The 26,701-nt window shown below is 40.2% G+C and overlaps 1 protein-coding gene across 1 annotated transcript in view; it reads left to right on the forward strand.

Annotated features, from left to right (window-relative positions):
- Window positions 1–295: 295 nt before the first annotated feature.
- LOC131048854 (persulfide dioxygenase ETHE1 homolog, mitochondrial) overlaps window positions 296–26,701 on the forward strand; it is a 113,667-nt gene continuing 87,261 nt past the window's right edge. The window contains exon 1 of the mRNA XM_057982929.2: window positions 296–989. Coding sequence (XP_057838912.2) covers window positions 762–989 — 228 coding nt within the window. The 5' untranslated portion in view covers window positions 296–761. The remainder of the gene's footprint in view (window positions 990–26,701) is intronic.

Below are 26,701 nucleotides of genomic sequence, written 5' to 3' on the forward strand. Positions count from 1 at the left end.
ATACCTTAACTATTATGCTGTGAACATTAAGAAACATAAATTAAAAAACATAACTCAACAAAATTTGATTTACTTTTGTGCATTAAGTACTTTTACTTGCTCTCACCAATAAATCTAAATGTTGATAATAAATAACAATTGCTCCAATAATGATATCAAAAACTTCATTGACATTCTACAACAAGCCTATTCAATGTAAATACAAAAATATCCAATATATCCAATAGACACATGATTTAATGACGAAGTGGATTCTTCCCCTTTAATAAAATAAAAAAAAATAAAAAAAATATCAATCGACAGCCACCTCCACTTTTCACTATGAGTAAGAACTCAGAATAATAACAGAAATTATTCTCCCATTTTGATTATTTGCCTTTTCACTTAAGTTTATGATTGCCAAGTTGATTATCCACTCTGCAACTCAGCATATTCTCTTTTCTACATACGGATTTTCTCTAACTAAATCTGTTCTCAGATATGGCCCTCTGTTCTCTATCTCTATCGAGAAGCTTTCAAAATATAAATAATTCTCTAATATTTAAATAAATTTGTTCGCCAGACAAATTCCATATACCTCCCATAATGCACATTGATTGAAAAAAAAACTGGGTGCTCAACCTCGCTGTCACGTCGTTTCCATCAATACAATGCAAGAAAACAAAAGAATTTATTAATGAGCAACCTCGTCAAATCCGGTGAAGGAAATCCCAAAGTTTGCGTGAAAAGCTTTCCACATCTTTATAGGAAGACGCGCTACTATGCGGCTCTCTGCAACGCTGCAATCTGCTCGGCCCCATTTGACTGGCCGCTTGAAAAATCTAGCCCCTGTGAAATTATCTCCGTTCTGTGCACAGAGTTCGTATTATTGCAGAGGACTATCGAGTATGGCGGGAGGGTCTCTGTTGTTCAGACAGCTGTTCGAAAAGGATTCGTCCACTTATACATACCTGCTTGCTGACATGGAGCACCCTGATAAGCCTGCAGTGGTGAGTAAGTTCAGTTAAAACATGGTTGATTTGCATTTGTTTTTTTAATTGATGTTTTTTTCGAATTTTAAATGTAATTTGCGTCATACATTTAGGGCTAAGGATTTTTGATTTATTTATTTATATTTTAACATTTTTGTCAGATATTTAGATTTGTTGTATTCGTTTTGAATTTGAGTTTGGATTTCATTTGAATTCGAGGCCATGAATTTTTTTTATATAATAGTTTTAATTGTTGTCAGATTTTTAAATTTGTACGTATTTGTTTGGTTAGTGCAGGTTTAGACTATTAAATCTGAGGCCCTGAGAGAGACCTGAATCTTGTGTAAACTTAATTACTACACCAGCAATTTGGCCAGCTGTATTGTGATATAGGATAGGAAACTTTCTTGCTTCCTGAAATTTGAATACTTTACCTCTTCTTTGTTTTTTCTTCTTAAAAAATGAAAAGAGGATTAGCAGACAAGGTTATTAGATTTTTAAAATTTCATGTGTTCATAAAAGAAAGCAAGACAATGGCATGCTGTGATGGTTTAGTTGTGGTGTTGTTGTTCTTGTCATCAAGATTCAAACTCTGCTGGGTTGCTATTGTTGGAAGCTTAAATGGAGATAAAGTCTCCCATTTGTAACTTCACCAATTCATAGTTCCAGGTCAAAAGTGTTTACTCTTAGTCAGGCAATAAAAATAAATGGCATAGTGATCGTAGTTTCCATACTGTAATGTTTCTCAGGATTTAAACCCCTCTCTCGGTTATCAAAGCCCTGAAGCTTTTACCACTTGAGTTTGTCCTTTTCAACTTAGTTATGACTACTGTAGATATCTATGTTTGTTGGTTGTATTTAGATTTAGTATAATTCAGCTTTATTGTGTTTGGATTTGAGTTGAGTGGGAGAAATTTTCAGTAATCCTACTGCTATTAGCTTGCATTCGATGTTTTCCGTTGGATATGCCGCATCCAGTGAGTTGGATGCAGTATTTTAACCAATTTAAAAAGTTTATCTTAATATCTTGTCTGCTGAAATTGAAACATGGGAATTCCTTATTCTTTTATCTCTTGAGCTCGTCTAGTTTTACTTAATTATAAAACTAGTTTAGATATTTAAGGATCATGTATATAAATTTCATTTAATTATGCTTTACTGTGAATGAATTTAATTTAATTTGGAGAGAATTTTGATAGGCCTACTAATTAATGTGTATATCAGTATTTTGCTTTTTTACATTTGAACCCTTAACGTCTTGGTAGACTAAAGCTTAAAAAGTTTTAAAAACTAGTTCTAAGTTATTCATAGTTTTAGATCAGAGGTGATTTCTGCAGGCAAATATTATACAAAGCCAGATTTCTGGCAGGCAAATATTGTACAAAGCCATACATGGATAAACAGTGAAATAAATCTTGACTTTTCAAGTTACCACTGTTGATATGTAGCTAGGTCGGATCCCTAGCGAGGGCCGACCTAGTCTTGGAATTGCTAATTGGCCTTTTGGTCTTAGCAATTCTCCATAAAATGTGCAGCTTATATATAAAAGTATTGGTTTGGCCCTAAATAAGTAACTTGTAATTAAATAGGACTGATCCTATTCTTGGCGTCAAATCAGTAAGGCCGACTTGAGGTCTTTTAGGTAGCCTTACCTCATATATATTCAATTGTCTTGTAGTCTTTCACATACAATGAATACATGCAATTCGCAGTAAGCGAACTTGTGCTTGGGGGTGACAATAAGACCTTATTGTCTATGGTTGGGAAGGTAACAATCTGATGTTTGCCTGTGGTGAACAAGCACAGCCCGAAAGTCAACATGGTATCAAAGCTATGGCTTTCCTAAATTGCAGATTTAGTTGGATGCGGCCTGAGTGAGTTGCAGTCGCTGTGTGACAATCTCAATGTTCGCTTGGCAATCACCGTATAGTCAAGGGTAGTCACTGTGATCGCAAGGAGCATTCGCATCGAGGTGGTGAAGTCGCAGCCTTCGTATTCGTGTTATTCGTGTTTGCCTGATCGCTAATGATGGTGGACTGTATTCGAAGACAATCGCAGAGGCTGAGTTCGTGTGCGGGTGTATCACAGTTATGTCCGTTGTGACAGCGAAAAGTGTGGGAGCCTGAGTAGTTCGAGTGATTTCCCATGGCTTCTCAAGATCTGCTGCTTTGAGCTTCGCGCGCTTCTGCATCTCATAGAGCTGACGCTCTCGGAGGAACCTCGCTTTGAGAATTTGCTTGCTCTCTCCGCTAGGGAAAATATGAGGTTCCCCTCCCATTATTGGAGAGATGTAGATCAATGGAGCGGTCCATGACCGCCCTCCCAATGCCCACTCTACTAACTGCATTGTCTCCGCTGCTATGCTAACAATACGTGGTTGCAGGGGAGTGATTAGTCCATCGTAGTCGCACCACGATCACAGTGATTCGAGGTAGTATTCATGAGCATTCGTGGAAGTAATCACCATGTCTGTAGAATCATGTGTACTTAAAGGCGTTAATCACAGGGCTGTTCGTGGCGCTTGCGTGATCAACATGACTTGCATGATCCGTATTGTATTCGCATATGCATCCACAGTGTGTTCACGGTAAATCGCATTTCGAGTTTAGTGATCACAGTCGCAAGGTACTCATAGTCGCTGTGTTCGCGAATGATTGCATTTGCATTATCCGCATGGTGGCCGTGGCTTCGCAGCCTCGTGTTCGTTGGTCGCAGAGTATTCACGAAGTATTCGCAATGGACATTGGGGTATATCCAAATCATCGCAGGATCATCGCAATGACCGTGTTAGTGATGTTCGCGGTGTATTCACATTTGCATCCGCAGCGTGTTCACAGTGTGAGCCATGGATGGTTATAGTCGCGCAACAGGGAGGTGTCCACGGACATGTTTATAATCCGCACTGTGATCACCATGGGAATATTCACATTTTTTATCACTGAGCTGATCATTTAATTGCGACAAGGTGGAAGCTCGAACTAGATTCGGGTCGTGATGGTGTTATCGTGTTTGCTAGGAGTCGTGGAGGCATTAAGGTCACAGTGGTGATCATAGCAGGCGTATTCACACATGGAGGCCGCATCTACCGTAAGGTGATATCAATAATCACAGTGCATCGAGGGGCGCATGGAGACTCATCTTGATACACGGAGATCGCAAAAGGTGGTGATCGCAGGTTACTCACGGTGATCTCATTGATCGTAGGGTGTATCCGTGTATGTTCACAGGGGTATGTCTGCAGTATTTGCCTCGTCATAGTCATTCAGAATTGGAAGGATGGTCGCTGCCACAGTGCTCGCCGAGAGCCATATTCATAGTGTTTGTATGCGCAAGAACCCCAAAAGGAGTTCGTTGTATTCGCACTTGAATGGGTCGCAATATAAGAAATTGTCAATCGCAGAATATGATCACAGTGCGTGGTTGACATTCTTGATCGTTTGTCGATTCAGTGAAAGCGTTTGGTGGCTTGGCAAGTTTACGCCACCAAGATGGAGATAGACGATGAGCAATGGCGAGGGCCGAAGGCCACACAACCATCTTCGTTAGATACTTCAGTATGGCTGGAAGCTCCGATATTGAGCCAGAATGTTGGTAGAAGACCAACCTAGAAAGAGATAAGTATTCATATGGTTGAATAAATTTTTCTGTCATTAAATCATGTATGATTTCAGTATTGACATTTCAGCTTCACGTCATGAGGTAATTCTCAGGGTCAAGGGGTGTAGGCTATTCAGAAATTTCACCGTCATGCACATTGTTTGACCATCAACAACTTTGGTTGTTATGCAAACATTTTGAGCATCGTCACTAAGCTGAAGGTAGATGGCAAGAGTCAAAGGCCACTCAGCCACCAGAGATTCATGAAACAACTTAAGGATGCAGGTAAAAGAGATAAGTTTATATATGCTTGTATCATGTTCATGCTATTATTAATCATGTTTGATTCTAATATTGATGTCAATAAGTCTTAAACTATTATGCTTCAGAGGGAGCTTGGAATAGGCATGAGAGCCTATACAAGTTTTCAGCTCATTTCCTTAAAGAGATGTCTGACGATATGTCATTATGCTATGGTTCCCTTCGTAGAAAGTAAAAGTAAAGGAAAAGGAAATTTAGCATTCTTCTGATTTATGAAAATCCTATGATTGTTTTCCCTAATAGGATTCTTATATTATGTATCTCATATCAAGGATTAAGAGGGAGTCCTACGTTCTCTACAATCCTTAGTAAATACTAGATGGAAGAATTGACAATATTCGGTAAGCTTAGGATTTTTTTTTTTTTTTGGGTCTAATGCATTTCCTTCTAGGATTAGAAGTATGACAAAGATCTAACTAAATCAATTAATGTTTTGAAAAGATTTAGAATGATGGATTGCAAACCTATGTCTACTCCTATGGAAACTAACTTGAAAGGTTGAGTATAGACAGTTGATTGGATCCTTGATGTATCTAGTTAACACTAGACCTCACACCTATTATGCAGCGAGTGCTCTCAGCCAATGTCCATTTGTGTGCAAGAATGGAAGGTTCCATTCTATGCTTGTGTGCTAGATGGAAAATTGTACTTATGTAAAGACCCACTTGTGTATTACACTTTCTATGCTTGTGTGCTAGGTGGAAGATGTAATTCTATGTTTGTGTGCTAGATCCATTCTATGCTTGTGTGCTAGATGGAACTCTAAAGGTTCTGATTATGTATTCTTTTTCTTCCCTAGTTAAGAGGGGAGTGTTGTTTGTAACTAGGCTAAGAAAAAGGGGGATTCGGATTGCCTAAGGCAACATCCAAATCCCTAAAGGGCTAGGCCCTTTTGCCAAAGGGTAACGTGTAGTGCTGGACCCTTCACGCCAAAGAAGATAGCATGTTCCTAAATAGGGCCAGCCCTATAATGAACACGCCACACTCAAATCAAATTGGCGCCAAAATACATATTTAAATAAGCCGACTTAAAAGGGTATATGCACCATATAAATAAAGGCTATTTGGCAAGTTTAAACACAATCATTCATTCATGCTCTTAGCGAAATTCATCTGCCTCTTGGTGTGCTAAAATAATCAGTGAACTTGGTGAATTTATCCAAGGAAGATATAGCGAATTGTGGTGCTCCTTATTGCTGTTAGATGGTGCATTAAAGTGCAGACCTGAGAGACTCATACTTGCAGACCTGAAGCAAGCTTGAAAGTGCAGATTCAGTTGTAATGAAAGAGCAGACCTGGTGAATATAGAAGTGCAGACCTGGTGTATTAAAAGGGGAAGATCTGATTCATTCAAGTGTGCAGATCTGAGTCACATGATTTGAGCTAAGCATTGTATTGTTGCAATTCAAAATTGAATACATAATCAGAATTGAAGCTGAGTATATTGCAGCAAGTGTTGCCACTAGAGAAGTAGTGTGGCTTCATAAACTTCTTGCTGAATTGTTTGGACAACCTTGGGAACCCACAGTCATTCATTGTGACAATCAGAGTTGTATGAAGATGTTTGTCAATTCAGTGTTTCATGACAGGTCAAAGCATGTGGAGACTCATTCAAGATATGGTACAAAGAAGTGCCATACAGTTGAAACACATCAGCACAAATGAGCAGGCCTCTTGCTAGAGTGAAGTTTAAATATTTCAGAGATACTCTTGGTGTTGTGGAAAACACAGCTTTGGTTGAGAGGGAGTATCAACCTGTTGACGTGTATTTTATACACAATCATACACAGAATAAAATACCAATAGGTATCTTATCCTCTCTTGAGAAAATAGTCTCTAACTGCTGAAGATCTGCAAAAAGGATCAGTTAGATGGACTCCAAGGTTCTTTTAGTGGGGTCTCCACGTGTGGACAAGCTTTTTAGTGGTATGATGTGATTTGCTGTTTCCTCCAAGGGGTCTTACGTATTCAAAGCTCGAAGATTTTACTAAACTAAAGGAACTTTCAAAAAAAAAGCAAAAGATAGGGTTTAAGAGGTCTAATCTAGCCTAACCCTATGAATGACTTAGCATGGACGAGATTTGGCAAGACTCAACCAACTTCAATTTTGCCATAAGATAACAACTCAATTGAAATTAGTGCGATCTTCTAAGGTAATAATGATGTTCAATGCATCAAAGACCAAGGACACTACTACGAAGGTACATATCCTAGATACGAAAATGCTTGAAGGTTAAGGACTCAAAATGTTCTCCAGTCGACCATGCAAGGCGTTCCTACAATCAGCAAGAAGCTAGTGGTTTGGATTGCGAATCCTACCAAATATCAAATCCCACACTTAGTCTTTCAAATTAACAAACTACTTTGATTGAGCGTGATTCAAGTACATCCAACAACCATGAAGATAACTTAAGAAATTTGCAACAAAACACCATAACTTCAATATTTTATTGATTTCCAAGTCATCATATACAACAATTGCTTGAATTTCTCTCTTCAAGACTCAATCTTGCTACAAAATAAAATTGCTTACAACTCTAATCTCTCTTCTCTATTACATCAACTATTACTATTATCTGACTATTAACTATTACCAAATGAAATGAAAAATGGGGGTATAAATAGCATCCCCAGTTACAATGAAAGGTCCAGATTGAAAATAAATCAACGGACAAGATCATGACACCTAAACCCTAATTAGGGTTTGTTACAAATGACCTCCTTTTTACTGAACAATATTAAATGCATAGCCAAATATTAAATTCGGCACAAAAATCTAGGAGGTATCAACCAATGAGAAATAAGATGTCATGTCATCTGTAACAACCTTTCATCTAGAATCTTATTCCCTTTCCAATTCTCTTTCTTAGCATATGCAATGAATTTTGTCACGATTCCTTCGATTTCTGTGATTGGAATCTCGGGAAGATTCTTGATACTCTCTTCTAAGTGGATGACCTGATCGAATGCATCTAGAAGAGCTGCGTCCCAAGTAGGTTCAAGTTCCTTCGTTCTATCAATCAGGAGCATGGTGGCATACATCTGATCATACTGTTCATCTGTAACATCTGCGTCCTTGCGAAAGATGATCTTGATTCTATCCTCAAATTCTTGTATATCCACATCTGTCTCGACCTCGATCCTTCTGCCAAGAATGGTACGAAGTACCTCAAATACTCTGTCCTGGATCGGATTGATCACCTCCTCAACTTGACCACATCTAACACTGATGTCCTCGAAGAGAACACTCTTTATATGAAGTAAGGTTGACCACTGAAACAAACTGTGAGAATCACCTTCTAAGATCCTCTCCTGCGCTAAAATTCTTCTGGATGTGTGTCTTATTACTTTCAAGACAGGGATGACAACGTCCTTGGTATGGGCAAATGCAGCTACTGTTGCCATCAATCTGTGGATTATCTCAAGAACTTGGATAGCCTGATGAATGATCTTCGACATCCTTGTAACAAACTCTATGGCCACTGTATGAGATCTATCCATCCAACTACATGTACGCTGGACCAGGTTCCTGAATCTTTCTGCTTCATTGATCGATTGAAGGGGCAATGCCTGCACCGGTGACCTAACTAGATCCTGACGTCCCAAAGGTTCATTGATGTGACTGAAATATGTCCTCCATGCACCGACCTCTCTCTCAAGCTTTCTATTCTTTTCCACTTCTTCTCTAAGCTTGTCCTTCAATGCCTCAAATGTGTCGGTAGCATCATCCATTGTCTGCTCTGCAGTGGATGGTCCTAACTCAATAGTTTGTATATGATAGTCTTCTGCTAGGATCTCACCCTCATATTTATCTGCTGCCGGTGTAGCTATCTGCAGTTTTCTGGATCCAATCTCATCTCGAATCATCTTGGACATCTTTATAGCCTTCTTCTTCTCTGTTATCACATGTGAACGCCCAACTAGGCTCTCTAAATCAATTACACTGTCCTCGTCCTCAATTACAATCACCTTAGTCAATCTTTCCTTCAACCAATCTGGGATATTTGATCTTGTCTCTTGAACTTGAATTTCTTTATGTACTATTTCTTCTTGTCTGGGAGGAGATGTTACTTCATTACCTTCTTCTAAATCATAGTCTTGGAGAGATCCATCTGACGAAACATGCTGTGCCTGTCCTTCCTCCTGCCTGTCATTCTGTACCATCGACTCCATGGACTCTTCCACTCGAACTGTTCTATTTTCCGGTCTGGAAGAAGTACCTGGTGTTTGATCTTTGTTGGCACCTTGCTTTTTCTTGGAAGACTCTTTCTTTTCTGATCTTTCCTTTCTCTTTGAACCTCTCGAATGGAGATTGCCCTCACTGGCACACCGAAGGTTACCTTCACCTGAATTCCTAGGATTAGGATTGCCTTCACTAACACTGGCTCCACCTTCGGCTGGTTTTTCTTCCAAAGTAAAAGACATAGCTATGCCTTGTTCTCTCAACTTCTGATGCTGAACGTCTACCCATTTGCGAGTACAAGACAAAACTGGTGCCATCAAATCATCTAAATCCACGACCTCGGGCTCATTCCAATCCAATCTTATTGTTTTTCTTTCTCTATCATAGGAAGACTGGATGTGCCTGCCATTGTCCTGAGCTTGGTCGGCCACTCTGTAAATCCTACATTTCCTGATGAAATCCAAAGGCAATCTAGAATGTATCTTACGTTTCACTTCAAGATCATCTAGGAGGTTCATCATAAAATCTTCAATTTGGTGCTCATGTCTAAATCTTCTACCGACCGTCTCTTCTAAATGTCCATATGGATCAAAGCTCTCTCTCCAAGCAAAAGATGAAAAAGAATACAAGGCTAACTCCTTCTCTGCGTCATCCATGGCTAAGACATTAGGACATACCTCAACTGAATTACCCAAAATAATAGGTACCTGGACTCCATTCTGATGTCTGTATCTGAATGCCTTCACATATGCTGCCAACTGCCTTGTTACTTCAAGTAACACAATTCTGTCTGTCGGGTACCTCGGCAACATGTATGGAGGTAAAGGACATCCATGCACTCTAATGTAAGTGAACTTGGGAAACTGAATGAACCAAGCACCATACCTCTTGATGAACTCCTAGGCATCTTGAGATAATCTGTTGTGAATTCCACCTTGCAACGTCCTTGTGATGTTCATCGTGAAAGTATCATTGACTAACTTGTAGTTCTTCCCTGGCGGATGATGCAAGTAGGTATAGGATTCACAAGCTCTGACCTCGCCGGGTCCTCTTCCAATCACTCCTCTGTGAGGTAGTCCTGCGTACTCAACGCTCCTGATTAAGGCATAGATGACGTATGAACTCATGTGGAAGGACTTAGTAGCCCTGAGTCTTCTCAACTGTACGTCTAAGCAATGGCTAATTATCCTAGCCCAATGTATCGTACCCTTTCCTTGAACAATCACCTGGATGAAGTAAAACATCCACTTCTCAAAATAGAAGGCATGAGGTGCTCCTGTAACTCTGTTGAGCATGGTAATCAAATCTCTGTATTCCTCCTGGAAATCAATCCGGTGTGGTATGTTAGGTACCTTGCTTAGACGGGGACGACTCTTGAGTAGCCAGTTCTTGTTAATTATGCTTAGGCAAGCATCTGGATCATCATCGTACATTGATCTGGCTCCTTCAATGCTCTTGTATATCATGTCCCTGTGCTCTGGGAGATGGAAAGCCTCACTTATGGCTTCCTCTGAAAGGTATGCCAAAGTGTTTCCCTCATTGGACACAATTGTCCTGGACTGTGGATTGTAGTGACGGGCACACTCGATCATCAACTCGTGGCACTGAATAGCTGGAGGAAAACCGGCCGCCTTAATGATGCCACTCTCTATTATTCTCCGGGCGACAGGTGATGGCTTGCCGATGTAAGGGACCTCTCGGAACTTCTTCGTGCTAAAGTTCCCCAAGTTGGTATCTCCAATGTTGCTCCACTTCGACACGATCTTGGTCTCCACCTCTTCGGTCTTCTGATCTTCTTTCATGAGAGCTGAGCGGCTGGTGGATGCTCCCGCCTTTGGGGTCGCCATACCTACACAACATTTCATTATAAGAACTCGATTTTGCAATAAATAGCGTAAATAAGAGAGAAAAGTTTTAGGAAACGTCATGATAAGTCTCTAGAGTTATCATTTCCTAAAAAACAACGATTGAGCTAAGAGATTCAAAATTCAAAATTTGAAATACGACGATGAATGAATAAAGCAATAATAATTAAAGTCGCCATACCTCGATAGAGAGCTAACTCTAGAATGCAAAAAGGAAAAGATCGCCCAGGGAAAATTGGAGGAATAAAATAGTCTTCAATGTGGTCTCCTCAAAATCGACTTCGCCACCTTTGGATTTCAATGTGATCTTCAAGTATCGCCTTTGGCCTTGTCTTAAATGGATCTTCAAATTCGCCCTTGACAAATCGCATCAAATAGATCTTCAAGTTCGCACCACCCTTGATGTATAAAGCGCCACCCTTTGGATGAATGAAATTCGCACCACCTTTGGTCTTCAACGCAATTCGCACTCCACACTTGATGATATACTTCGCATCACCTTCGCTTCTCCTCAAGATCGTATGAAGGATAAAAAATAATGATGTGAAAATGAACATTTCACTCCCCTTATATATAGCGCTCACACCTTTTCATCCCCTAGGCCGACTTGATAAATAAAACCATTTTTTAAAAATGATTTTAAATGATTTGCAATAAAATAACAAGGCCGACTTGCTTAATTGAGCGCTCTAAATTCGATTTTATATTAATTAATTAATTAATTATTAATGCCTTGCGTTTGCAAATTTTGATTTTTTAATAAAGGCAAAAATAATTAATAAAAGATAACGCCATATTAAATGCTAAATAAAAATGGATTTTCAATTTTTTAATCGATTTAGCATTTAAGGAAATTTAAATTTGTTTATTTGGCGCCAAAATTGGAAGACAAAGGGACGTACCTCATCGCTCTGGTCCCTTGGAGAGGGACAGGAGCGATTCAACATTTTTGTCCTGATTTTGCATTTTTTCACGATCAACTCCTTCATCTCCACGTTAAAAATCGATCATCTTGATAGGTTCTTCGCATTTGATCATCTTGCATGTGTGCTTAAGTGCCTTTTGAGTGTACATCGCCCTGGTCCTTGTCCAAAGGACAGGAGCGATCTTCTTGTTTCCACGTCCATCTTGCATCTTTTAACTTCGATCTTTTATTGTTGGCGAATAACATCCTTTGTTCGTGTCTTTTGCGCTTATTCCATTTGCTCGCATGAAGTTTTGGGTGTATTAAAGGGATCATCGCCCTTGTCCCTTGGAGAGGGACAGGAGTGATCCATGTTTTCTCCTTGACCTTGTCAACTTTAAACCTTGATCTTCGTTGTAATGTCCTTCAAACGTCGTCCTTCACCTTACCTAACCTCGCCTAGCTTGGATCTTGAAGGAAAATGAGTGCTTTTGATAGTATCGCCTTGGTCCTTGTCCAAAGGACAGGAGCGATGGGAGCTTTTCACCTTAATTGGCAATGTTTGGACGTTGAAAAACTCTTGCATTTATCTTCAAATGATGCCCTGAACCTTGTTCAACCTTATGAAATCTTGTCCTTACGTAAATCGTGCACAAAATGACCAATGCATCTAACATCGCCCTGGTCCCTTGGAGAGGGACAGGAGCGATCTATGTCCTAGGACGCGAATTTCATCATTGTGACAACCTTTTAATGTTTGTGCTTGCTAAAAACGCCTTGAAATGTCCCTCGCCACCTTGTCTTGACTTGGATCGACCTTGAACTTGCATAGGAAGTAACATCACCATTGTATCGCCCTGGTCCCTTGGAGAGGGACAGGAGCGATCCTCCTTTTGTAGCCTTTATCTCACTTTGTCAGGTTCCAAGTCTATATTCAACGGATTCGTCTTTCTTCACTCCATTCGTTCATGCCTTAACATCATCTGTAACTTTGCAAGAAAATCATTTATATCAAAAATCGCTCTGGTCCCTTCCTGAGGGACAGGAGCGAACTAGACATTTAGGACCTTTGTGGATGTCCAAAAAATCTTCAATTTGTATTCAATGCGTCCATCTCATGTTTTCCCTTGTTTTTGAACGTAAACTTGCCTTGACATTTGCCTGGATTCTGTCTAATGAAGGAAATCGCTCTGGTCCCTTGGAGAGGGACAGGAGCGATATTAGCATTCTAGGTCATTCTCCTTCATTTTTGAATCTCAAATTATATTCATTTGGCAAAGCATCTTCCTTCGGACCCTTTCAAATTGTTAAGTCATCGAAATCTTGCAAGGACAAGGCGAAATTTGATTTGTAGCTCCGGTCCTTCACTGAGGGACAGGAGCGATTTTCCTCCTGGAGGCATTTCTGTGCTCATGAAAATCTTCAATTTATATTCAATGGAAAGATATCGCCGTTCTCCATCACTTCCAACTTGAAATTTGTCTGGACTCTGCAGGGATGATGAGATATTTGAAAATGAGCTCCCATCCTTCACTGAGGGACAGGAGCGATTTTGCTCCTACAGGCCAAAATAACATGATTTTTCACATTTTAACACTTCACGAGGTGAAAACAAATCAATTCCAATGCCCAGGATCAAAATCAAAAAAGTCAAAATTTGGTCAAAATATTCAATCGGACAAAAATTCACATTTCACTTTCAATACTTAGACAAATTTAAGCTCTGCATCAACATTCCAATTGAAAATTAGACCATTTTGGCGAACTCATTGCATTCAAAATTTGCATCCTAGAAAAGGAAGCTCAAAAGCTCTCAAAAACGACTGGATTTTTGCCTGAAAAGACAAAAATAAAAACCCTAAGGCTTGACCCGAAATCCAGACAACCAACTAACTAACAAAACCCTAAAAACGAAAGCGAAAACGAGCGAAAAACAAGCAAAAAGAGGGGGTCCCCATTTGCGATGGGGCGATGTGTGAAATGGTCACAACACAACCCCAGTGATACATTTAGTTGTATCTTCCATCCTCTGCGGGCAATGCAAGGTGGTGTTGTATTCTTCTCTAAAAGAGAAGATTGAGGTCAAAATCCTCTTCCACCCTTTGTGGGCAATGCAAGGTGGAGCCATCCTCTGCGGGCAATGCAAGATGGTAGTTATCTTTCTCAGGGAGAAGGTTGAAAGATCTCTTCCACCCTTTGCGGGCAATGCAAGGTGGATCCATCCTCTGCGGGCAATGCAAGATGGATATCATGGAAGAAGTCCATGATGTGTATTTATAATTTTGTATGTATAATCACTTTTTTTGCAGGTGTGCATAGTAAGATTTTGGATCCATCCGCTATGGGCAATGCAAGATGGATAGCATGGAAGAAGTCCATGATGTATTTTTTTGATTCAGGTATGCTTGATGAATATCATAGATGTGGATTACATGATGCATATTAGTTCATGATGTAGAACGTCATTTGGTTTTCATGGGAATAGCCGTGATGTGACTTGCTTATTTGGAAGTATCCTCCCTAGCTAAGAGGGAGTGTTGACATGTAGCTAGGTCGGATCCCTAGCGAGGGCCGACCTAGTCTTGGAATTGCTAATTGGCCTTTCGGCCTTAGCAACTCTCCATAAAATGTGCAGCTTATATATAAAGGTATTGGTCTGGCCCTAAATAAGTAACTTGTAATTAAATAGGACTGACCCTATTCTTGGCGTCAAATCAGTAAGGCCGACTTGAGGTAGCCTTACCTCATATATATTCAATTGTCTTGTAGTCTTTCACATACAATGAATACATGCAATTCGCAGTAAGCGAACTTATGCTTGGGGGTGACGATAAGACCTTATCGTCTATGGTTGGGAAGGCAACAATCTGATGTTTGCCTGTGGTGAACAAGCACAGCCCGAAAGTCAACAACCACAGCCATCATCGTTCAAATGAAAACTCTAAACCCTCTTTTTTTTAATTGTTGGATTTATTATATGGAGGATGAGTTTTTACAACTTTTAGTCTTTTAGTAGTGCTAATGCTATTGACATATATGTGCTGATTGTGTCCACCACCAGGCCCTCGAAGGCTGTGGTATCCATTTCTTTGAGTGCCTCTACAACTTGCTCTCTGAATTGGGGAGCAACCATTCTTTTGATGGCTTTTTTTGTAGCTTCATGGTCCCCCATTGTTCTAGCTATAGTGTAAATGAACCGTTCCAGTAGGGCAGCCTTATGGGAGTGGAGGCCCTGCAAAATTTTCTCTCCAATAATCCCTTAGACCACATCTCCCTCTATTACATACACCTCCTTAATCTAATCTTCTGTCGAGTCTTGATCGCATCTGCACTCGCACCCCAGGATTGTTATTTTGAAAGCTCTGCCATATCTCTTGCTTCGTTTGCCTTTGCGCTCTACCCCATTCTTATCTTTGCATCTTATTAATAGGCTTTATTGATCTGACTGTTGTCCCTCTACCAGTCTCATCCACCGTTAGAAACTTGCCTAAGAAGATAAACCCTATCTCCTTGACTGCCACAATTGATAGAGAGGCCGTAATGTCAGTCCTCGCTCCTTATCCAACCTGTTCATTTCTCCAGTTGAAGCCTATCCAAACCCAAGAATCACAGGCAATGATTCTTCCTCAGTCTGGTCAATAGCATAGTTTGACAGAAAGTCGGCCTCTTTATTTGCTTCTCTGTACACGTGTTTGATTGTGCACTCCTCAAAATCCATTAGAATCTCTTTAATGCCATTGGTTCACATCTTCATTTTCCAACTAGGTGCTGTTCCTGCTGCTATTGCATGTACCGCGTTCATTGAGTCACCCTCAATGTCCATCTTGTGCAGCCCTTTCTTCTTAGCCAATGTCAGACCGCCAACAGGGCGGCGAACTCCACATCATTGTTTGTGCCTATGGGCAGCTTGACTGAACTGGCCCACACCAAATCCCCCGTGTCATCTCTTATTATAAATCCGGTACCCGAAAGGCCTGGATTTCCTCGTGAAGCTTTGTCGAAATTTAGTTTGAGACGGCCCCTTGGTTGGATTTTGCTAAATTAGATGTTGTTTCTGTAAAATAAAATCAAACTTTTATACAAACAAATTCAATAACAATATTATAACTTTTAGCTTCCTTCATTGGATGACTCAGGGAATGAGATGACATTTAATCTACTTTGTGCCAAATTAGTATATGGCCTGTTTTAACGTGAATTCTTCAAGATTTATTATCAACATGAGTATGTTGTTGCAGAAAGTACTCAAGCTAATCTTAATAAAGACCCATAGAGTCAGCGAGAGAAACTGTGGGAATTCTGGAGTTGGCCACTATCTAACAGACTCTCATTATGGATGTGATGGCTGTAATAAAAAAAGTAGAGATACCACTAATATACAACTTCTAGGGAAGCAAATGGTTCTAGATGGAGTTAAAGGCCTTCTACAAAATATCAATTGACTTTGGAAGTCTGCTAATGAGCCTCTTGAACAGTAGCTTAAAGTGTACAGGTGTGGTCAATGGCATCGAAGGCTCTCTTGAAACCTAAATAACATTTTTGAACTACTAAAAAAGTTTCATATCCAGCATTGTGGCATGAAGTTTGGTAAATGTTTGTCAAATCATATTAGTGTTTTAGTTAAATTGGTTTGAACTATCTCATGATTTGTGATTATGTTGATGACATGTTGTACTAGGAAGAGTGTGGAAGCCCCAAGCAGCAATCTCATCAAATATCTCTCCCATTAAAAAAAACAAGTGGATCCACACCAGTTTTGAGGAATTCAGTTTTGAGTTTCGTACATTTTTCTGCTTAGTTTGTGTAAAGTTTCCAAATAGATTTTCTGATGTCACCTATGGAAAATAAATAACAAGAGAGAAGAATAGGTAATCGTAGTCATATGATTTCCACAGTCCATAATGTTATTGTGCTTAGCTTCCGGTATCAATTGTGTGAGTTTATTTCGTCAAATAAAGATGTTTCGGATCAAACTCCATGATCCATCATCAAGAAGAAGAGAGCAACAAGAGAACAGAATTGAATGATGGTTAGCAGACCGGGCAATAAAAAGGAGAGGGTGAGGAGGTCCAAGAATCAAGGTGATAAGAGAGGTTATATATATATATGTACATGGTTATGTGTATTTATTTATTTTTCTTTATTAGCTTTACATTTTCTTTTTAATTTTATACTATTTATCATTTTTAGCTGTTGGTTTAATTTTCCTTTTTTGCTTTTATGCAGTCTTGTTTTTGTTATTTCTTTGGTTATTTTGTTTTCATGTGTGTGTGTCTATACATATACATATACATATACTACATGTGTATATATGTATATGTATATACACACATACACACATATATAATGTATATGTATGTATATACGTAGACACATATATATCTATATATATATAAATACATATATATATATGTGTGTGTGTGTGTGTGTCTACACACACACACACATATATATATATAAGCTTTGGTTTTCTAGTATATATCTTAACCTTTCTAGTAGTATATGCATATTAATTTTTAATTATATATATTTTATAACCTCTCTTGTCACCTTGATTCTCGGACCCTCTTACCCTCTCCTTTTTATTGCCTAGTCTGCTAACTAGCATTCAATTCTGTTCTCTTGTTGCTCTCTTCTTCGTGGTGATGGATCATGGAGTTTGATCCGAAACATCTTTATTTGAGGAAATAAACTCACATAGTTGATACCAGAAGCTAAGCACAATAGAATAGGTGATAGATAGATGGTTGTTCCACAATATCTTATGTTGATCCAATAAGGAAACCCAAGCTTGGTCAACACATCTCAAATAGAGTTTTTTCTCAATAGAAGCGGAAATTTCATCAAGGCAAGAAACACACGTTTCTTTTGACAAAGGAGGCATCAATATTCTCTAGGCATGGAGGGTATTGATGGAGTGCCATGTGCAAGGACAAATGGAAGCTTTTGATGTATAGATTTGCACTCGTCATCAACCCAAGGGTTCATAAGGCACAAACTGGGAAGATGATGTAGAAAAGATTGGTGAATGGTGTGGAGAAAAGAGTTGAGCTTTGCCTCCTAGAGAATATTAGATAAAAATTAAAATAGATGTAATTTGTTGTAATGGTGGAGATAGAGTGGTAGTCAATCATAATAGGGAAAGGCAAACAAAACAACCAATGATATTTTTGTAAGTCATAGAAGGACTGAAGCTCCTAGGATCACGAACAAAACCAAAATAACCTTCCACAAGATAGTAGAGCAAGAGGATAATTTGCTTGATTATGGTTACAATATGGTACAATGATCAATAATAGATCGGTAATGCTACATAATGCACATATGATGCCTTGCTTATAAAGGAAAGGTAGAGAGAGGACAAGACAATGATATTTTTGTAAGTCACATGTGGACTCAAGCTCCTAGGATCACCTGCAAAACCAGAAATAGCCTTCTACAAGAGAGTAGAGAAAGAGGATAATTTTCTTAATTATGGATGCAATAATGGTACAATGATCAATAATAGATCAATGATACTACATAATGTACAAATGAGGCCTTGCTTATAAAGACAAGGTTGAGAGATAAGACAAGACAAGATTGTAATAAGTGTCTTAATCCTATGTCCTTAGACAACTAAAGATAAGATCACATGTGTACTAGAGACTTCTAGAAAGGTTCTTAAAGCCCTAAGTAAACTTAACATGTGAACATGTGTGAATAGGACCTAACATGTGAATTAGTTAGGTAAAACAATATGTTCATACCAACACTCCCCCTTAAGTGCAACATAAGAAGTAAATAAATTTAAGAATACAAAAATGTATACAAGTTGCAAGGATGGGTCCTAGCAAATAGGCATGTTAGGTACCCATCAACAAAACATCTCTCGCAAATGAAGGGAGAAAAACTCGCAGGAAAAAAACCCCTTTCTAGAAGGGATAATGCAAGAAAACAAACATTTACAAGTGATGGAAGGAGGACTCAACATGATTCCCAAGGACTACATCCATCACAAATATACAAAAGAAATCCCCTTATAGGAAATAAAGAGTGAGACTATAGTATCTCCTATAATAAAGTAGCCCCTATGTCAATGCTGAGTGCTTAAAGACAAAAGACAATCCAAGGGCTTCAAACAAAATTCTTCCCCTTGGGAAGAAATAAGTCCAATGGTGTATGTAGAAGAAACTTGTTGTGACGTATTCACACATCGCTCCATTGTAAATGGGGACCCCTACTTTTTGCTTTATGAGGTTTGTTTTTCTAGGTCTTTTAGGGTTTTGTCTGTTAGCCTTTGCATGTTGAGTGTTACCAGGATGGTAGGCTCTGCTTGAGCCAGGGTGAGTCCACGATGCTCCAGAATTAGGGTTTCTTTGAAAGTCTCCCTTAGGCCTAATTTTTGCTCTTGTTGCTTATTGTGTCAGGAGGTCATTGAATCTTGGTGAGGGAATATCATCTTTGAAGGTCTGAGTTGGGCAAATTTGGCTAGGACATGGAAGGAAATGAATCAAAGATCAAGTCTAAGGCAAAGTCAAGTGGAAAAGGAGGTGAATTAAGCGTAGAAGAGGAATTTCGCTCCTGACCCTTCCAAAGGGTCCAGAGCGAATTTCTCCACAAGACACTCCACCTTGATCCAGGCTTTGAGCTAACCCTTTCCTAGGCTTGAATGAAGGTAAAAACACTTGTGTAAATGAAGAAAGGTAAAAATGAAGCCAGGACTTGAGCTTAAGGGTGAATTTCGCTCCTGACCCTTCCAAAGGGTCCAGAGTGAAATTCATGTAAAACCCTACTTTCCACAAAACCTTGAGCTATATGTCAACTTAAAAGAGTAAATTTGCATGATCATGATGGAAGGAAGCCTAACAAAGTGTGTCCAAGACATAAAAAGGAGAAAAGAGGTGAAAAACTAGCCTAAAACTAGGATTTCACTCCTGACCCTTCCTTCTTGACCCTCAATTTTAGCCTTGGCCATCAAAAATGAAGATTTTGGAGCCAAGGGGATGGCAAATAGACATGGATGAGGCAAGAGGAGCAAATTTGACCAAATTTTGGAGATGGATTGGATGAAAAGGGTAGGAAACCAAGCAAAACCAAAATTTGAGTGAAATTCTTGGAAGAGACCTTTTTCCTCCTTGTTTGCACTAAAACCTTGTTCCTTGGGCGTAGTTGGAAGGAAAATGATGTGTTTTTGCCTTTTGTAGTAATGGAATGTGAAAGCATGGAGGATTTTTTACCAAGACAAGAATTTCGCTATTGACCCTTCCAAAGGGTCGAGAGCGAAATTCATATTTCCTCAATTTCTCTCTTTAACTTAACCAAGTTTGGAGCTTCTAAGGAATGATTTGGAGGACTTGGATGCATATTTACCTTGGAGAGAAGGTTTGAGGCAATAAAATGATGGAAATCAGCCTGGAGAGAGAATTTCGCTCCTGACCCTTTGTTGACGTGTCTGAAATCGCATTGCTGCAAACTTCATACGGCCAACGCAGAATAGAATAGCCAACTGATTATCCTACTCTCTCTTGAGATAAGGAAGTCTCTAATGCTGTTTTCTAAGTTTGATCAAAGGAGACTACCTCAAGGTTTCTTTTGTCAGGTCTTGACTGCGGGATCTCTCAGTGGCTTGATGTGTTTATGCTGGAAACACAAGGGGACTTACGTTTGATTGGCAATTCCATGTATAAATTCCCGGGGACCTTTTACGGTTTTCTTTCAGGTGGTGTTGGTTAATTTGAAGTTGATTTAGCAGGACTGCAGATTTCTAAAAAGGGGGATAAAATTGGGAGGAAAGAAAGGAAGGGTAGGGAGAAAGAGAACTGTAAATGTTAACTAGGACAGCAGGTTCACTCAAGCAGACAGACACCTCTAGGAAACCAAATTAAGCATCATCAGTCATTCAGACACAATGTTTGCATAAACTTAGTGCAATCTTCAAAGGAGAAACCAGATTTTCATATTACCAAATACAATATTAGAACTTCTACATTCATGATATATATATATTTGATAATCGAACTGAATCATAAAATAGCCCAGATTAACCATGCAGAAAGGAAAAAAAGCAATCAGCTATCCTCTAATGGTATGGACTGTGAAGGTTCTATCGGATGCTTGGTAAGAACTGCTGTGCAAAATGAATAGACATAATTAAAAGCTTTCTAATTTAAATGAAGAAGGAGACCATGCACTCACAAGGAAACTTGAAGGTAATTTTAATCCATTATATTAATTCCTGCAAAATTCCTTCAGAGCTTTCGCAACAATTCAAGAACTTCCTCCTAAATGAGGGAAAACCAGTCCCCTTAAATAGGTTTCCAAAAATGGATGAATGGCCAAGATCTAATCTAGACAAGTGGCCCAGATTCATCCTTACAAAAAGGGGGACCCACACCCATAAATAGGAGGGTAAATATCTACAACTACCCCAAAGGGAGCAATAACTACCAAAAAGGATAATTACAACTTTTGAAATAATCCAAAAAGGAGGTGTACAAAAACTTTTACAATATGTTGACTAGAAGTCAACTGTCACCTTTTTGGGACAAAAGTGCACCTTTTAAGATTTGGAGGGAAAAAGGCATTTTTGAGAAACTACTTTCTCTATTCTGGTTTCACATTCTTTCTGTAGAAACTGGTCTTCGCCATGCAGGTATTCTCGCCATAAATCACGACCTGCTGCTCGTTCCTTGCGGACATATTCCTGAAACTTGATACATAATTGGAAGAGGGGACCAAAAGGTGGCATGGGAGGGTGGCGAATTTTGTACTGCATGCCTTCGAGATACTGGTCCACGTGCCTTAAACCGTCCTTCCAGCTGGAGCGATTACGCTCGAAGCACAATATGTCTGAATGGAACTGACCAGCAAAACTCAAGTCTTCAATGGAATAAGAAACCTTATCTGCTCCCAACCTTTCCTCCCAATCCGGCCGGATTACACTGTCGGATAGGTCATTTATCCACCCCGAAACCATTGATCGGAGGATGGTCTTGCCTAGTTCTTGCATGCTCCCTAGAATTGCCTCACATGCGTCATTTTCTTTGTCAATAATTTCCTGGGCGTCGTTCTTCATGGTGACGGTCCAGTACCATTCCTTGAGAATACTGATGCTATGGGGATCTAGGATGTCAGGCAGTGTGGGAATCTGTGTATGTGTCCAGAAAAGAGCTCTTAGGAGGGGAAGGGTAGAGGCCGCTACTTCATGCATGTGAAGGGATTCCCTCTTTACTTCCAACAGCCTGACTAGAGTGAGCTCTCGATGGAGAGCCATTTCCTTTACTTCTTTGAGGATCTGTTCTCCCTTTTTCTTGATGTCTTGCACCCATTCCTTGACGGCCTTTGCGGTATCCCGAATTCCTTCAAATTCAGTTGTGGTCCTTTGCGCCAATGCCCTTGGGGGAATATGGGATTCAGAGGGGTTGTGTAATGGCCGCAGGAGCTTATCGATGTATCCCTCGGCCTGTTCAGCACGGGCCTGATACATATCCTTTTCGGCAGTGATTTCCTCGAGCTGTCTGAGTATGTTCTGCACCGAGTCCTTAAATTCCTCCTTTTCTTGCTCTTTTGTAGCTCGTCCGATGGGGACAGTCGTGATGCTATAATCTGCCAGTGTTATTTGATCTGCTGGCTTGTTCGCGGGCGGGGTGGCAATATGAAGAGTGCGGTTCCTTTGCTCATCCCTGGTTATCTTAGAGTATGTTCTTGGTTTCTTCTTCCCTTTCGCTTTTGCTTGATCCATTCGTGAGAAGATGTCCTCTAGATCGATGGGTGCCTTGGTGGCGGCCCTGCGCTGAGCTCTGGCGATCAGCCACTCTTGAGGCACTGTCTGGGTTGAGGATGGGGTTAAGTTAGCACTTGTTCTCCCATGCTTTCAACCGGCTGATCACAAATTAGCAGCTGTCCCGCCATCGGAGGGGTGAAAGAAGGAGGAAGCTCCTTGTTTGCATCTGAGTTCTCCCCTATCTCACTGAATAATTGTCTGACATGTTCCTGTGACGGTGGCTCCTTGGTTCCCTCGAGCTCATGGATCTCGTCTGTTCTTTGTTCCCCTTCGACAGTCGAGTCGTCCTTGGCTGCATGGAGGAGTAGCAATTCGTGGCGGCTCTGTTGGGTAGGTTCATGCACTTCGATCCCCTGGGTGGATGGGATTTCTCCTTCCTCTATTTGGTCACCCGGCTTAGTCGGATTGGGGCCCTTTTGCTCGGTGTCCGGCATATCTGGAGCAGGAGGATCATTGGCTTGGAATGCCTCTATGTCGCTCTGGGAAGGCGGAGCAGGTATGCAATCCAAATCTATGGCGTCGTCGGACGAACTGGGGTCCTTTGAAGATGAAGTGGCCTCTGGCCTTCTTATGGGAATCTTCTCCCTTCTTGTTCTTTTGGACGTTCGAGTCCCTCTGCAAGCCTTAGCTTTCTTTCTTTTCTCTGGTTTCTCAGCTGATGTCCTTTCGTCTTCGGAAGACTGAGAGTCGAAACTGCCCATCAGATGGTAAGTAAACTGGACCCCCTCATGGACTAGCCTCTCGATCTGGTGATGTAACCATTGATCTGTGTATCTTGCCGGGGCTGCCATGACTGCTTCGAAATCCGTGATTGGGTCTTGAGACCAATCAACGCCTGGCAAGACGTGCCTTACTGCTTCGAATTCTCGGACTTGGAGGCAGTTCCCCGAGTCTGTGAGCTGATCCGGGACCTGATGGTACTCAAAGAGTCGCATTTGCTGCACACTCAATCTAGAATATTCCCGTCGCCTGACTTCGTAGTCATCGGAGCAATTTTTCCAATAATCTTCAATTGACTCCTTTGCTCTGTAGCGCCTACCGTAAGCTCTCTTCGCCAAATTGTCATGATCAAAACATTTCCTTGGGAAATGTTCCTGTAGGCCATAAGAGGCCAGCTCTGCAAGGGACTTGTTGACGTGTATTTTATACACAATCATACACAGAATAAAATACCAATAGGTATCTTATCCTCTCTTGAGAAAATAGTCTCTAACTGCTGAAGATCTGCAAAAAGGATCAGTTAGATGGACTCCAAGGTTCTTTTAGTGGGGTCTCCACGTGTGGACAAGCTTTTTAGTGGTATGATGTGATTTGCTGTTTCCTCCAAGGCGTCTTACGGATTCCAAAGGCTCGAAGATTTTACTAATCTAAAAAGAACTTTCAAAAAAAAAGCAAAAGGATAGGGTTTAAGGAAGTCTAATCTAGCCTAACCCTATGAGCGACTTAGCATGAATGAGATTTGGCAAGACTCAACCAACTTCAATTTTGCCATAAGATAACAACTCAATTGAAATTAGTGCGATCTTCTAAGGTAATAATGGTGTTCAATGCATCAAAGACCAAGGACACTACTACGAAGGTACATATCCTAGATACGAAAATGCTTGAAGGTTAAGGACTCAAAATGTTTTCCAGTCGACCACGCAAGGCGTTCCTACAATCAGCAAGAAGCTAGTGGTTTGGATAGCGAATCCTACCAAATATCAAATCTCACACTTAGTCTTTCAAATTAACAAACTACTTTGATTGAGCGTGATTCAAGTGCATCCAACAACCATGAAGATAACTTAAGAAATTTGCAACAAAACACCATAACTTCAATATTTTATTGATTTCCAAGTCATCATATACAACAATTGCTTGAATTTCTCTCTTCAAGACTCAATCTTGCTACAAAATAAAAATTGCTTCTAGCTTTAATCTCTCTTCTCTATTACATCAACTATTACTATTAACTATTCACTACTCTCTAATGAAATGAAAAATGGGGGTATAAATAGCATCCCCAGTTACAATGAAAGGTCCAGATTGAAAGTAAATCAATGGACAAGATTATGACACCTAAACCCTAATTAGGGTTTGTTACCAAATGACCTCCTTTTTACTGAACAATATTAAATACATAGCCAAATTTTAAATTTGGCACAAAAATCTAGGAGGTATCAACCAATGAGAAATAAGATGTCATGTCATTTGTAACAACCTTTCATCTAGAATCTTATTCCCTTTCCAATTCTCTTTCTTAGCATATGCAATGAATTTTGTCACGATTCCTTCGATTTCTGTGTTTGGAATCTCGGGAAGATTCTTGATACTCTCTTCTAAGTGGATGACCTGATCGAATGCATCTAGAAGAGCTGCGTCCCAAGTAGGTTCAAGTTCCTTTGTTCTATCAATCAGGAGCATGGTAGCATACATCCGATCATACTGCTCATCCGTAACATCTGCGTCCTTGCGAAAGATGATCTTGATTCTATCCTCAAATTCTTGTATATCCACATCTGTCTCGACCTCGATCCTTCTGCCAAGAATGGTACGAAGTACCTCAAATACTCTGTCCTGTATCGGATTGATCACCTCCTCAACTTGACCACATCTAACACTGATGTCCTCGAAGAGAACACTCTTTATATGAAGTAAGGTTGACCACTGAAACAAACTGTGAGAATCACCTTCTAAGATCCTCTCCTGCGTTAAAATTCTTCTGGATGTGTGTCTTATTACTTTCAAGACAGGGATGACAACGTCCTTGGTATGGGCAAATGCAGCTACTGTTGCCATCAATCTGTGAATAATCTCAAGAACTTGGATAGCCTGATGAATGGTCTTCGACATCCTTGTAACAAACTCTATGGCCATTGTATGAGATCTATCCATCCAACTACATGTACGCTGGACCAGGTTCCTGAATCTTTCTGCTTCATTGATCGATTGAAGGGGCAATGCCTGCACTGGTGATCTAACTGGATCCTAACGTCCCAAAGGTTCATTGATGTGACTGAAATAAGTCCTCCATGCACCGACCTCTCTCTCAAGCTTTCTATTCTTTTCTACTTCTTCTCTAAGCTTGTCCTTCAATGCCTCAAATGTGTCGGTGGCATCATCTAAAGTCTGCTCTGCTGTGGATGGTCCTAACTCAATAGTCTGTATATGATAGTCTTCTGCTAGGATCTCACCCTCATATTTGTCTGCTGCCGGTGTAGCTATCTGCAGTTTTCTAGATCCAGTCTCATCTCGAATCATCTTGGACATCTTTGTAGCCTTCTTCTTCTCTGTTGTCATATGTGAACGTCCAACAAGGCTCTCTAAATCAATTGCACTGTCCTCGTCCTCAATTACGATCACCTTAGTCAATCTTTCCTTCAACCAATCTGGGATATTCGATCTTGTCTCTTGAACTTGAATTTCTTTATGTACTATTTCTTCTTGTCTGGGAGGAGATGTTACTTCATTATCTTCTTCTAAATCATAGTCTTGGAGAGATCCATCTGACGAAACATGCTGTGCCTGTCCTTCCTCCTGTCTGTCATTCTGTACCATCGACTCCATGGACTCTTCTACTCGAACTGTTCTATCTTCTGGTCTGAAAGAAGTACCTGGTATTTGATCTTTGTTGGCACCTAACTTTTTATTGGAAGGCTCTTTCTTTTCTGATCTTTCCTTTCTCTTCGAACCCCTCGAATGGAGATTGCCCTCACTGGCACATCGAAGGTTACCTTCACCTGAATTCCTAGGATTAGGATTGCCTTCGCTAACACTGGCTCCACCTTCGGCTGGTTTCTCTTCCAAAGTAAAAGACATAGCTATGCCTTGTTCTCTCAACTTCTGATGCTGAACGTCTACCCATCTGCGAGTACAAGACAAGACTGGTGCCATCAAATCATCTAAATCCACGGCCTCGGGCTCATTCCAATTCAAACTTATTGTTTTGCTTTCTCTATCATATGAAGATTGGATGTGCCTGCCGTTGTCCTGAGCTTGGTCGGCCACTCTGTAAATCTTACATTTCCTGATGAAATCCAAAGGCAATCTAGAATGTATCTTTCGTTTCACTTCGAGATCATCTAGGAGATTCATCATAAAATCTTCAATTTG

The sequence above is a fragment of the Cryptomeria japonica genome, chromosome 1 (genome assembly GCF_030272615.1).
Source record: "Cryptomeria japonica chromosome 1, Sugi_1.0, whole genome shotgun sequence".
NCBI classification, from domain to species: Eukaryota; Viridiplantae; Streptophyta; class Pinopsida; order Cupressales; family Cupressaceae; genus Cryptomeria; species Cryptomeria japonica.